This window comes from Cydia fagiglandana, chromosome 12 (genome assembly GCF_963556715.1).
Source record: "Cydia fagiglandana chromosome 12, ilCydFagi1.1, whole genome shotgun sequence".
Lineage (NCBI taxonomy): Eukaryota > Metazoa > Arthropoda > Insecta > Lepidoptera > Tortricidae > Cydia > Cydia fagiglandana.
In genome coordinates, this window is record NC_085943.1 from 7400780 (window position 1) to 7416647 (window position 15868).

The window sequence follows — 15868 nt, forward strand, 5'->3', positions numbered from 1 at the left end:
CGCTTGTCGAATAGGGGTCCTGGTGTACATACAAACATGAACGCTGAAAACAATACACTCTTTTTTTGGGCAGTCGTGTTATAAGAATTTTAGTGACTGCTATTTAATTTTATTTAATATCAATGAAGTACTGATTTAATGTAAGTAACAGAGAACCAACCGACCGCTATAGAAAACATGGAAACCATTGGGTCGTTTTCCATTTTACGGTGAACGTCTACGTCACGCTCACGATCCGTTTCCGTAGTGATTCACGTCATGACGGTTTAAGAATTAGACTTTAACTGCATTGAATTTCATGTATTCCAATGTCGGACCATGCTAATTTCTCATGCCCAATGTACGTGGCATTATGTACATGTTAGACATTCTTACTGCAAAGTTTGTGCAAAATTAGAGTGCTCAGATTCTATTAGAGAGGCGATAAAACATGGCCTGGACGTGGTTGTCAACAGTAAATTATAAAAGCGACCATTAAATCATATCCGAAATATTATCTGGCGCGCTTACGTCGCATAGCGCCGCAATAATATTGGAGCGACGTTAATAATCGTAAGTGCCAACCGCCATAAGGTGCCTTTATCGTGGGACGTCACATATCTTTACTATATCGTATCTAGTTAATCTCTAATTCACTTTTCGAATCGCGCCGGTTTTCTATGGAAAGCATCACGTGATCACCGATCAGCCGTCTTAGAAAATGACATGTCGGACGCCTCGGCCCGGGCCGGGTGTTGGAACTTATAAACCAAACAGGTTGTAAACCTTATGCCATGAGCTGGCGACTATTTTGTTTTGTCTGTAGTTTTTAGGGTTCCGTACCCAAAGGGTAAAACGGGACCCTATTACTAAGACTTCGCTGTCCGTCCGTCCGTCCGTCCGTCCGTCCGTCCGTCCGTCCGTCCGTCCGTCCGTCCGTCCGTCCGTCCGTCCGTCCGTCCGTCTGTCACCAGGCTGTATCTCACGAACCGTGATAGCTAGACAGTTGAAATTTTCACAGATGATGTATTTCTGTTGCCGCTATAACAACAAATACTAAAAACAGAATAAAATAAAGATTTAAATGGGGCTCCCATACAACAAACGTGATTTTTGACCAAAGTTAAGCAACGTCGGGAGGGGTCTCGCACTTGCCCGGTTTTTTATTTTGTCAGTATACTTGAACAAATGAATATATATTTTATCGTTTCTTTCTGTCTGCACAAAATAATGTTTTACTCTATCAATCCTGGTAGAATTCCACTACAAACCCAATACCGGGCCGGGCCCGATTTAGCGTGAATCATCCTTTAAAACAGGCATAAAATAAAGGAATATATTTAAATATTGTCAACTGATAAAGTTCATTTCAGTTTGGCCTTTAACCTCTTGCATCATAAAGTAGTTAATTATAAACATACAATTATCTTTGTACATACAGGTTGATTGGAAATTCGCCGTATTCCTTGAAAGGGGTTATTCTATGGGTCATTTGCAATGATTTAAGTCCAGTCAACCAGGGGTCAGAACTCATTGGTTTTTAAGTTAACTATTTGAGTTTTTACTTTTTTTTTTTAAACCCGCCTTTCGACTAAAAAGTGGTAATTGTGAAAAAACTACTCAAATTTGGAATTTAAATAAGCATTCATCTAATAGCCAATGACTACTGATTACGTGAAATAAAAAAAGATTGCCAAAAATTTCCAAAATTTTCCAAAGAAAAGGATTTAAAGTCACAATTTTTTGTAATTTTCCCCAGATTTTGTAACATGTAATTGAAATTGTTTATATAGTTTTGATCTTGTTAATATAAGAGATAAATAAAACATACCTAATAATTCAAAATGGGTAAAAACACACAACACATTATTGTCATAAAAACATTTAATTAACACTGATATGTCAATAACAACAATATGTTACATTATATTTACAGGTTAACAAATACATTAATGTACCATGTACATAATTAGGTCGTTTAAACTATGACTTCAGAACTCTTTCCTTTCATAGTTACATACATATTATTATACATTATACCTATAGGAGGCTGGGCCCATATCAAATTAAAGCTATTCGTAAATACTGTTGCTTTATATGACTATAGGAGATATTAGAATTACAAATATTACCAAATCCAGAAGACTTGATAATCTGACCTTATCTGATCTGACCTGATAAGAAATAGAAATAACAAACACAACAAACACAATATTACATTATTGATAACAAATTATTCTCTTGAGAGCTCTCTTTTATCTTATTGTGTAATTCCCTTTACATCTTCGAGATTGAGAGATTATTGTCGATCACAGACAAAACATCCTCCAGAATGAGCATAGTCACGCTACCCCCTGCCTGCCACGAAAGTGTCTTTGTGTGACGTCCGTGTCTTTGAACGGACCAATCACGGCACGGGACTTCGCTCACCTCGTCCCGCGCACCCCCGCGTTTTTGGCATCATCGGTTGCATGAAATAATTGCTCTAAACTCGGTCTAGAGGATTCCTAGTCTATGTCGTCGATTGACCCTGATGGGAAAGCTATGTTAAAAAAGATTTTGCAAATACAATAAGCAGTTCAAAAACATTTTAGAATTCTGCCTTAATTCGAAATCGGAAACAGAAAAGTTTTATAACTTCCTCAATCAACCCTTCGTCAATTTGGTATTTCGAAGCCCACAAATTGTGTGGCTTAACTTCGAATTGTGTCGCTTTACTCGGGTAAATCCATTCGACCCTCTCAGCAAATATCTAACCTATAACCTTTTCTTAATAGGTACTAAAATCGCATAATCTGACAGATGGATTTACCCGAGTTTGAAGTTAAGCGACTCAATTGTGTACAATCAATTTGAGGCTTCAAATGTTTTAAGACTTTTAGGTAGATCCCAACTCGTGTAGGTTCATTGCTTTCCTTTCAGAGCCGAAACCCTGTTCATGATTTTGCATTTGACGCTGACTGTGTAGACATATAAATTTATTAATTTTGGGTAATTTCCGTCGTACCTACATGTAACGGCGCGATTCGGGAAATGATTTAGAGATTCACAAGATATTAAATAGTAACGATATGTGACGTTCCACGGCAAAAGGTACCATTGCCCCGAGCAGCCATAAGGTACCTTTTGCCGTGGAACGTCACATATCTTTACTATTTCATATCTAGTGAGTCTCTAATTAATTTCCCGAATCGCGCCGTAAGTTTCGTGTATCGGGTTCATTGAACTGCAATACAGGCAAGCAATGAAACTTAACCTACTTAAAAAATAAATAAAGATACTTGTATTCTAGTCAATTTATACCCTCCTAAGGCCCAAGGTCCAAGTCCAAGGTCTATAAATAGTACCAACTTATTCAGTTCAACGAAATTTAAATCATATTCGATTGGAACAGATTTGCTTTTGCTTTGTTTCGTTCAGTTTTTGAACAACGCAAAATCAACTCTATTTCCTACACTGTAGGTTCAAATTTCTGCGGCAAATTTCGCATTTTTATTTGTATGGCTGGGCCTTAGTAGGATATTGTAATGAAAGTGAAAAGAGATATAACACGTCCAGATGTTGTTTTAGGGCCAGGTGTGGGACGAAACTTTCGTCACGGGCGCGTCGTCTATCTACATCTTAGTTAATCGAAGTTGTTTCAGAGAACGTGCGTGTCGGCATCGGGATTGATCATGTTTAAATTTATTATGTTCCTACGCCTGTGCTTGACGAAAGGCTGATATATTGACAGGACAATGAATTTTACACCTCACCAGCTCGGAAAGGCTTACTTTGCACTTCAAAAACTGATAGCAAGGTTGCATTTTATTCACATGTGAGGAAAAGTAATCTAATGCAAATTTTGAGTTGTTTTCTTATCTTTGCTGGTAGAATTGACTTTTAAACGATAATTTTGGATGATAAATATTTAATAACATTCATTTGGATTTAATTTGGTTTGATTTTGTTTGATATTTTACATTTAATATTTGTTTCGGGTTGGTGTGGTGAAAAATTTTGTGTTTCACTCGGGGGCAAATTTTGTTTAACCCTCGTGCTTCGAAACCCCCGCAACGCTCTAGATTCCATTTTTCGAACAATTTTGGAATCTTTCGCTTGCTCGGATATGAATTAGTAGCACGAGCGGTTAAACAACTTTGTAAAACATTTGTTTTACAATGTTGTATATTATACTTGAATGGATTGCGTTATTGTGTAACAAGCATATGAAACGTGAAAAAATATTGTATAAGTAGGTACCTACTTAATTATTCGTCAAATATTGGAGTAAAGTATAAGTACAAATAAATTAAATTGGTATACGAGTACCTATAGTATATACTTACTAGTTAAATTGAGTGGAAAATAAGTTGTTAGTTAAAAAAAAGTGCATGTCGTAAATAAATTAATAACTTTTTTGTTCAACATGACTAGAAAATTAACCTTAACTTCACTAATACTGGTACGAAACAGTTGCTTATAATTTACGAAATGCGCTGTGTTACTCCTGCTCACGTCTCCTGAATCACCCTGTATAAAATAAACTAGTACTTTTTTCATCACCATAAAAGTACTATATAATAATAGGAAGTGTAACAATAGCATTGTTATTTTATAACATCCAGATACAAATTACATCATTACAATACAGCAGGTGAAAATAATATATCAAGGTAAAAATATTTTTGTACATAATTCATTTTAGCTAACAAAATATTTCTTAGGTTTATCTACCAACTCCGTCTGCGCGTCTGTCTACACCAAAAATCAATATCTTATTATTCATGTTCTTAGCTTAACATACATTTCTTAAGGTTAAGTATCACAATTATTAATATTAGGTACTTACCTGCTAATTTATTTCAGATGAGTAATGTTTCTTATAAAAAATAAGCAGGGTACATTGAGTTATTGTTCCTAGTTAATACATTATTAATAGTATTAATACCAGTTCAGAGGATGATGGAACTACTTTATTATTTGTGTAGGTAAGTTCAACAACACTTGCTACATAATGGAAATGTACTAGTAGGTACTTCTATATGTACACGACTAAAAGGTGTGTTGTCAGGTTGGAACTGCGAGAGAATAGTTAGAAATATATTCACGAGAAAAATCGGTTGCTGTGGAATTTAATAAATAATAATTTTCTATGAGAACCTTTTTCATAGGACTTCTTTTATCACACTATTCGCGTTGTCGACTAGTAGTTTTTCAGTCTTGTTTAGAATTTTAGGAGAATTGGCACATTTAATAATAGTCCCTTGGCGTTTGCAATGTGAACACCTCGCAGCTTCTCGAGGGTTTGATTTTCTGGTCCTCGTCAGAGTGGTCGCGCCAGCAGCGCACGGGGTCCGACGTGACGCTGGGGCCTCCGAGTGAGGTCTCCTGGAAGCGGACCCTGTGCCGGCGCACACTGCTGCATTGTACCTGTAAAATATATGCAATTTAAGATCATCAGTTGTTATTTTCTATTATTTTGCTATTAATGTCTGACGTCTGATTTGTTGTCAATTCTATTTATTGTGAAAATTCAGTTAAATCAAAAAAAGCTATCTATGAATGAGCTATGGATGAGCTATCTGTTTGGTGACGAAGCCTGCGCTGTGGATCTGAAGGTACTGTTATTATTATGTTTTTTTTGTGGGTCAATAAATCAATTTTTAAAGTTATAATTTAAAAAAAAAGTTAAATCGATAAATAAAAATAAAACAAAAATTGTTTATTTCAGATTTTAAAATCATATTTGTGTTAGTCTACTTATATCTAAACTTAAAAACTACCTTAAAGTTAAGGTTATTCATGGCAAATTGGGTGAATCTTAGGCACAACGTGATTTTATTTTAATCCAAAAAGTGTTTGATGAAGTAAATTTGCTAATAATGAACATTAAACACCACGTGCAGTGAACGGAACTGACCACATAAGATATGATAAGATAAGATAATCGTTTATCGTCGTTTACATATGACATACCTACATATGACTACAAGAACTCCTCCTCAACTACAATTGTCATACCTACTTATTTGTTAAACAATTTCTACTCCAAAAAGAGCTTACTAACAGACCTAATTATTTTTACGGAACTAGGTACGAATTAATGTGATGAATTGATGATGTATGACATGATGTAGACCTGCACTTTGTAAATTTGTCTTATTTAATAGAGATAGGTAGGAATGAAAAAGATGGTTAGAAAATATAATTCACTAGTTAGATCATATGGACTGACAGATCATCCATAACAAATCTAGATCAAAGTCATAACCTGTTATTACGGTCAAACAGAAAACAGTGTTCGTTATAGGACCCTTATAGGATTAAATAAGAAAATAAACCTTTATAGCCCTTAACTCTTGTGTATGTCTACAGGAAAGACGCGAACACAGTTTTCTGTTTGACCCATTACTTGGTTATTACAATTAGACTTCGCCTCCTGCAGTGTAATATCACATACCAACTTGCTAGTATACCTCGTATTTCCTGCTGGAAATACGAGGTATATTGGATGGAGCGCTCTCTAGTTTGCAATAAACTTTAGTTGCGGAGCCAGTTAAATGTTAGTTTATCCTTACAGACGACGCTGATATTCACGTGAACACACGTAAGGATGACTCACGTTAGACCGGGCCGTGTCCGGACCGGAGCTTCCAGGGCTTACTTTTCTATGACATGACAGGTGAACACGTGATGCTTTCCATAGAAAACGGCCGGTCTAAAGTTGCTAACACACTATCGCACCGCACCAAGGTCATTGTGGGACGCACCCATAAGTAAGAGGGAGAAAGAGATATCGCTTTCTCCCTTTTACTTATGGGTGCGTCCCACAATGACCTTGGTGCGGTGCGATAGTGTGTTAGCAACTTAAGGTGTGTCATCCTTAAGTCGCGTAACACACGCACACTCGCGCAAACAGAGGATTATAAGGTTTAACTTGAGGAAAATTATACCCACCAAAAACATTCTGTAAAAAACTAGCCAAGTCTCGATGGAGCTGCTTGTTTATCTCTAAAAAGTAATGAAATCTAGACAAAGTCGTGCCAAGTCTAAGGTTCCTTACTGCGATTTCTTTATTATTATAGTTAATGTTGTGTGACTTGGCCGTTGAAGGGTACACAAGGGTACAAAACCAGGTGCTCCATGACACCATTGCACCAATCTGTCGCCAGAACCGCTACCCATTGACGATGGAAAATTGCCACTTGGAAAACGTTGATTCAATAACCAGTCAATTGTAGGCTTGATAAAGCTGCGTATTTCAATAATACTTATGTATGGGCGAGCCTGAAACAAACACTTCTTTTTGGTGCAATGGCAGATTGGTGCAATGGTGTCATGGACATGGAGCACCTGGTTTTGTACCCTTGTGTACCCTTCAACGGCCAAGTCACACAACATTAACTATAATAATAAAGAAATCGCAGTAAGGAACCTTAGACTTGGCACGACTTTGTCTAGATTTCATTACTTTTTAGAGATAAACAAGCAGCTCCATCGAGACTTGGCTAGTTTTTTACAGAATGTTTTTGGTGGGATTTCACTTCTTTTTGTAGAAACGTGGGCATATTGATTTATTTTATTAGATTTTCTTATGTAACACATTTTTTTTCTTTTTAGGAGTAGTTTTTTTATTATTACAAATCTTTCTTTTCTTTTTTTCCGGTTCTGATTCTTGTACAGTAGCAACAGTTTTTCGTATTGCCCATTCATTAAATCTAATAATTAAATAATAATCAGTAATCCGTCACTAATCATCATATAATGACTTGGCAATCGCACATAATGCTTTACTCGTACCGTACTCGTAAATATGTGTAATGCGCAAACTGCAATTAGCGCTAGCGTTATGTTCAATTAGAATTATTTTTACCCGACTACGGCAACGCAAAAGGAGGGTTATGATTTTGACCGGTATGTATGTGGGTATGTATGTATGTATGTTCATTTGTTCCCTCAGAACTCCTAAAGTACGCATTATAATTTGACAAACGATATGTCATTCGAATCGTCTTAAGCGTCCGCTGGTTATAGGCTATATGATGTCACAAAAAAAGGAACACGGCGCCCTCTAGAGGTCATAAAGGCACGAACCAAAAAAATATAAATAAGTAATGGTGGCGTGTTGTATATCATTTGAAAGAGCTCAATTAGCACATTTCAAATATATACATATTGTTAGCTTTTGCACCCGGCTTTGCTTACATGAACCCGATAAAACATTAATTTATCGGGTAGGTAATTCGAACTACGAATCTATTAAGCGCTTTGAATCCTATCCGCGTATTACCCGATTAAGGCGATACAAGACGGTTTTTGCAAAAGAAATTTGTTTGGCCACTATATACATGGTGTTTTTTAATGATCTGCAATATTTTATAAAGTGAATATGTATAGAAGCCCAGATCAGCCAAAATATAGGAAACAGCCCTACATTCCCTACAAGAGACGTACGAGGCACGCTGTACGCGGCAAAGCGGCGCCCTCATACTAAAAGAGTCGGGCGTAGCCCGACGAACGCGTTCCAAAGCCGGGCGCCGAAGGCGGCCTCATACTAAAAGAGTCGGGCGCAGCCCGACGTACGAGGTTCGCTGTACGCGTTCCAAAGCCGCGCGCCCCGGGCGCCTTCATACTAAAAGAGTCGGGCGTAGCCCGACGAACGCGTTCAAAGCCGGGCGCCGAAGGCGCCCTCATATTAAAAGAGTCGGGCGCAGCCCGATGTACGAGGCTCGCTGTACGCGTCCCAAAGCCGGGCGCCTTCGGCGCCCTCATACTAAAAGAGTCGGGCGTAGCCCGACGTACGCGTTCTAAAGCCGGGCGCCGAAGGCGCCCTCATACTAAGAGTCGGGCTACGCCCGACGAACGGGTTCCAAAGCCGGGCGCCGAAGGCGCCCTCATACTAAAAGAGTCGGGCGCAGCCCGACGTACGAGGCTCGCTGTACGCGTTCCAAAGCCGGGCTCTTAAGTCGGGCTACGCCCGACGAACGGGTTCCATAGCCGGGCGCCGTTCGGCGCCCGCCCTCATACTAAAAGAGTCGGGCGTGACCCGACGAACGCGTTCCAAAGCCGGGCGCCGAAGGCGCCCTCATACTAAAAGAGTCGGGCGCAGCCCGATGTACGAGGCTCGCTGTACGCGTCCCAAAGCCGGGCGCCTTCGGCGCCCTCATACTAAAAGAGTCGGGCGTAGCCCGACGTACGCGTTCCAAAGCCGGGCGCCGAAGGCGCCCTCATACTAAGAGTCGGGCTACGCCCGACGAACGGGTTCCAAAGCCGTGCGCCGTTCGGCGCCCGCCCTCATACTAAAAGAGTCGGGCGCAGCCTGACGTACGAGGCTCGCTGTACGCGTTCCAAAGCCGGGCGCCCTCGGCGCCCTCATACTAAAAGAGTCGGGCGCAGCCCGACGTACGAGGCTCGCTGTACGCGTTCCAAAGCCGGGCGCCCTCGGCGCCCTCATACTAAAAGAGTCGGGCGCAGCCCGACGTACGAGGCTCCCTGTACGCGTTCCAAAGCCGGGCGCCTTCGGCGCCCTCACACTAAAAGAGTCGGGCGTAGCCCGACGTACGCGTTCCAAAGCCGGGCGCCGAAGGCGCCCTCATACTAAAAGAGTCGGGCGCAGCCCGACGTACGAGGCTCGCTGTACGCGTTCCAAAGCCGGGCGCCTTCGACGCCCTCACACTAAAAGAGTCGGGCGTAGCCCGACGTACGCGTTCCAAAGCCGGGCGCCGAAGGCGCCCTCATACTAAAAGAGTCGGGCGCAGCCCGACGTACGAGGCTCGCTGTACGCGTTCCAAAGCCGGGCGCCTTCAGCGCCCTCATACTAAAAGAGTCGGGCGTAGCCCGACGTACGCGTTGCAAAGCCGGGCGCCGAAGGCGCCCTCATACTAAAAATGTCGGGCGTAGCCCGACGTACGCGTTCCAAAGACGGAAGCCTTCGGCGCCCTCATACCAAAGGAGTCGGGCGTAGCCCGATATATGCGGCTCTCTGCATGCATTTCTGTACTGCGGGCGCCCTCGCAAAAGTAATATCAAGTGACTTCAAATAGTTAGTAACGAAATCATGACCCCAAAATTAATTAAATAAAAAATAAGTTCAAAAACTAAAACCCGACTACTGCAAATCGCGCTCTAAAAAGTATGAAACAAGATAGAATTCTTATCTAAAAATTATCGAACAGGGAATATTATAAATGTTACCATTTTTTCAATAAAAAAATACAACGTAATATAATTTACTATTTTTTTATATATGTATTTACAGAGATTCAGCGGATAGCCGTGGTCGTATGCCACTTTACCTTAAAGTTTATAATCGTGGCATACGACCACGGCGATCCTCTGAATCTCTGTAAATATATAAAAAAATAGAAAATTATATTACGTTGTATTTTTTTATTGAAAAAATGGTAACATTTATAATATTCCCTGTTCGATAATTTTTAGATAAGAATTCTATCTTGTTTCATACTTTTTAGAGCGCGATTTGCAGTAGTCGGGTTTTAGTTTTTGAACTTATTTTTTTTAATAGGTGACGATGATCCTTTTGTCATTATGCAGCCGTGCGATGGCCAAGTCATTATACGTATTACAAATTAAAGATATCTTATTGATACGGTTTTAACACCCTTTGGCATTGATTAAAATAACCGACTTGGTTTCACATTACATCTCAAAACTTTTTTGTAGTAAAAGCGTTGCGAGACTTGCACCTTTTTACATGTAATGTTTTTGATGGGATCTCATCTCTTTTTGTAGGCAGTCCTTCTTTTCGGGTACTCATACCCATACTATGTATACACATATCATAACTAAACATATTTTCATTCATACTCACATCGTACATCGTAGTGTACCTACCTTTACTTTACTTTACCTACTATTTGTAGGAACTGCAACAGTAACTTTGTAATATCATATATTTATATGGGATTACAAACTTACTTATGCAGTTCTTAGATCTTTAAAACGTGACTGATATTGCAATATTTTTAGGTTTTCCCTTTATGTGGCCATTAAACCCTAACTCTGTACCAAATTTCAGCTCTCTGAGTTTATGGGAAGTACTAGTTCTATTCTGATGATCATGAGTGAGTTTCATAAATGCTAAACTTTGCTTTCGCTTAACTTCGGAACTAAATGACCTACAGACTTGAAATTTTGGATTTTAAGTATGTGATTATAGCTTACTGGATGACCAAAATTTCTGCGTTCTGGTCTTATCCAGAGGTTCTCAAATAGGGGCCTGAAAATGCGGCGAAATGGTTCCAGTAAAGGATGGTACGGCAGTGTTTGCTTCGCGCTCGACTTGGCGGGGGCACTGCCGTGCCCCCCGATTATGTTGCGGGCCAAAGTTAAGGCCCGAGAATGTCAAAATATTACGAGTACATAGGTAAATATATACCACCAGCTTCTACCCGCGACAAAGGTACTCACATATACAACATACCCCAGTAATTTTACGGAGAGGAATTAAGTATGGCGAATTGGAAATATTTTTTCTTTCGATTCGAGTAGGTTAATACCTACTAACCTATTAGAACAAGAGTCTAACAAAAAATCGTTACTTATATCCTTTCCAATTTGTATCCCATCAGCTGTTCTATTAGTAGCCTAAGCAAATTAGAAAAATCTGCGGAAATAATTCGTGTAGTTTTGAAAATTGGTACAGATATACCTTGTGGTGTCCAGATAAACATACTAAAAGTCCTCGAGGGTAGGGGGTGTGCTGGGGGTGTAGAGGGGGTTTGAAGGTACTTTTTTTCATATTTTTGCTCATATCTCGAATATCTGTACGAATAGCATTATAATTACTTAAGACAAAAGTTTTAACATAAAATTTACTACAAATTTGGTTATGTTTATTTTTACTCTGCGATCAATACTTTAGGGGCTACAGGCTGTTAAAGTTAAATAAGTAATAAAAAATAGACGGTTTAAGAAAACGTCGTTTTTTTGTAATTGTTCATCACATATAAAAAAATTAGCTTAGAGTAAGCAAGCTAAGCAACCTGCTGATAGATAATAAAAAAATAGGCCATATGCATGTCGGGCCATGCTCAGTGTAGGGTTCCGTAGTTACCCGTCTGTCAAAATAGACTATTTGCCATAACTCAAATACAGCTGTACCGATTAGGTTCGCTATATTTTTCCTTGAAAGTATTTACTAAGTTATGTTTTCACGATTTTTTTCATATTTTTTGGACCCATGGTTCAAAAGTTAGGGGAACTAAGGGGTAAATCACAACTTTTTTTCTTTCAGATCGATTATTTCCGAAAATATTAAGTTGATCAAAAAATAGTTCTTGAAGACCCTTATTCGTTTTAAAAGACCTATCCAACGACACCCAACACTATAGGGTGGAAGCGAAAAAAAATTTCATCCCCACTTTAATGTAGGGCAACCACCATAAAAAATTTTTTTTCTAGTTTTCATGTTTAAATTTGACACGAATATATAAATCAGTTACGCTGACAAAGTTGTAAAATATAAATTAGAAAAAATATTTTTTTAGGGTGGCTGCCGTATATTAACCTGTCGGATCCCAAGACTCAAATCTGAGCCACAAAGGTTAGTGACCTTTGATACAAACAACATTTTTTTTGTATGAAAAGTCACTAACCTTTTGTGGCTCAGATTTCAGCCGTGGGATCCGACAGGTTAAAAAGGGGATGAAATTTTTTTTCGCTTCCACCCTGTAGTGTGGGGTGTCGTTGGATAGGTCTTTTAAAACGAATACGGGTCTTTGAGAACTGTTTTTTGATCTGCTTAATATTTTCGGAAATAATCGATCTGAAAGAAAAAAAGTTGTGTTTTCCACTTTAGTTCCCCTAACATTTGAACCATGGGTCCAAAAAATATGAAAAAAATCGTGAAAGTAAAGCTTAGTAAAGACTTTCAAAGAAAAATATAGCGAACCTAATCGATTAAGCAGTTTTTGAGTTTTTGCAAATAGTCTATTTTGACGGACGGGTAACTACGGAACCCTACACTGAGCATGACCCGACATGCTCTTGGCCGGTTTTTATTATATTTTATCAGCAGGTCATTTAGCTTGCTTATTCTCAATTAAATTTTTTATTTATGATGAACAATTATGAAAATACGACGTTTTTTTAAACCGTCTATTTTTTATCTCTTATTTAACTTTAACAGCCTGTAGCTCCTAAAGTATTGATCGCAGAGTAAAAATAAACATAACCAAATTTGTAGTAAATTTTATGTTAAAACTTTTGTACGAAGTAATTATAATGCAATTCGTACACATTTTCGAGATATGAGCAAAAATATGAAAAAAGGTACCTTCAACCCCCTCTACACCCCCAGCACACCCCCTACCCTCGAGGACTTTTAGTATGTTTATCTAGACACCACAAGGTATGCCTGTACCAATTTTCAAAACTACACGAATTATTTCCGCAGCTTGCCCAAATTCGGCTTAATTTGACGTGGCTATAGGCCTTTCGGCGCTGGCGTTGGTTTTAGGGACACCCGATATTATAAATATTATTATTGTTAAGTTTAATAAGGTGTCGTGCCCATAGGTAGTCACAGTTTGTAAACAGAATGCAAACAAATTTCATAAATTTAATTTAATTTTGACGCTCCCGGAATGCTGATGCTCCATTACGGTAAACTAAGTTAACCAAATTGTGATATGATTATGAATACTGCTCGCAACCAGCGAGCCTCTGAGCGTATAGGTAGGCGTATGCGTATAGGTACTTATATTTACCTAAAAGAAAATAGTCGAGTATTCATATTAAATATGGCGCTTGTTTTCCTACTGCCAAGTACTGCTGACTGTAGTCAACGGTCAACGTAAATTATAACGCATAATTGTTTAATTAAACGAACTTAATTTTAGCATAGGAACGCCTAAAACTTTATTGAACCAGTTAGAACCTAACATTATGTAAATTATGCAATTTCAATGAACTACTGCGAAAGATTACACTAACTTCAGTGAAGTGACTTAGCTACTTAGCTAGTTTGAGGGCAAGTGGCAAGTTTACAAGTTCAGTGGATGTGTTTCAAGTTCTGAACATATATATGTATACCTACATATATGTATAAAGTACCAAGTACATCTGACAGTGACATCGTCTGCGTTACCCAATACCTGAATATTGTACTTTTGAATGAGCAGATAGTCCCACGTATCCGAGCACACGTAGGGTTGTCAAAATGTAAGATTCATCTGAATGTTCCCCTACATTTTATAACTTACAATGCCCCAATTTCACATCGGTGACAGGTGCGACGAATTGTAAAATCACTTTGCTGTCGTCACAGGCATCCATGGGCTACGGCCTACGATTACCACTTACCATCGGGCGGGCCGTATTCCTGTTTGCCACCATCATTGTATTATTTAAAAAAACTTTATTATATCGAAAAAAAACAGATATTTCTCCTGTGAGGTTTCTGACAATTGTCAAAGATTTAGAAGAATTGTAGGTAATTCTTGACAGGTAATGAGTTATATGTCGGAATTTCGTGACAATTGTAGTGTTTCTTGTGACAATTGTCATAAACTTAGCAAGAGAAATATCTGTTTTTTTCCGATATCATAAAGTGTTTTTTAATAATACAATTATGGTGGCAAACAGGAATACGGCCCGCCCGATGGTAAGCGGTAACCGTAGCCCATGGATGCCTGTGACGTCAGCAACAGTGATTTTACAATTCGTCGCACCTGTCACGTTTGTGAAACAGGCGCCTCTGATATGATATAAAAATTTCCCAGTAAAACGGGCCTCATAACGTCGCATAGCGAAATCGAGAAATATAGGATTTATTGTTTGCGACCCAAGAATCCCAACGTGTTGAAAAGATGTCTAATATTCGTTCTCCCTACCCTGTACCCTCGGCACAAGTTTACTGCGGCCGTTTATGCTAGCGGCTGCGTAAACTCAGCGGTATCGAATTCACAATTCGGTGGTATTCTTCATTTATTGGTGCGGTTGAGATTATGTTGAGCCAGATAGCATTTCAAAAGAGCCGTATAGGACGTCCCTTGCTGCGTTTTAAGGACTGCTATGATATGATATGGTAGCTTTTGATATCTATAGGGACACTTGTGAGGGGCTCGCGTCAGATCGCGATAGATGGCGGGGTACCACCGCGAAAGGTCGCGAAATCCATGACAACATGTGGTTCCAAGACCTTGCCCATAGAGGCACAATCCACCTGATGATGACGACATGGTTCCCTGTTTCAGCTGCCACAAATGCGGTCGTAAATGCCGGTCCCGCATTCGCTTATACAGCCACGAGAAACGCTGTTCCTTACAGACGCTGCATAAATCATCTGTCAAGATGTTAAAGGCCTGATGACGGTGAGATGTACTGCAAGGAAGCTTGCGCAGTCGCTAGCGAATGGCGCCGACAAACTCATAGTAAAAGTACGGGCAGCCCTAAGTGCATTAGACAATAATATCATGGAACTACACTTGTATGTACAGATAATCCTAGAAATCCGAGTGCATCACATAACGTGGTAGAAAGCGAAGCGTGCCGACGAGACGCAAAGCTAAAAGGCCTGCTACACGGTCGCCGACAAGCCCCCAAACCGCGTGGCCTTGGTCTGTCCCGGACCGTGTAGACAGTTGTTACCAACAAAATTTCGTTTGACCTCCGGACGCCCTTGGCATGCGAGCGCGCGCCAGCGACCGCGGTCTGAGCGGTCGGTCCGGAACCGTGTAGCCGCCCGTCGCCGACCGCACTAGGCCATTTCGCTTGGAGGACGCGCCGTGTGCGCTCGTGTGGTTATAGCCATGCCATGGGTACTCAGTAGCATTTCTAAAAATTCATCAAATACTTTTCTCTTCATTCTCAGAAAGTTATGTATGGCCCCGTAGCGTAGTCCAGCAAATTCATCAAGTTGAAATGACTCAACAAATGTCGTTTT

General features: G+C 39.7%; 1 protein-coding gene across 1 annotated transcript in view; it reads right to left on the reverse strand.

Annotated features, from left to right (window-relative positions):
* Positions 1-5174: 5174 nt before the first annotated feature.
* Positions 5175-15868, reverse strand: part of LOC134669517 (adipokinetic hormone/corazonin-related peptide receptor variant I-like) — a 147426-nt gene continuing 136732 nt past the window's right edge. Inside the window, exon 8 of the mRNA XM_063527112.1 lies at positions 5175-5391. Coding sequence (XP_063383182.1) covers positions 5212-5391 — 180 coding nt within the window. The 3' untranslated portion in view covers positions 5175-5211. The remainder of the gene's footprint in view (positions 5392-15868) is intronic.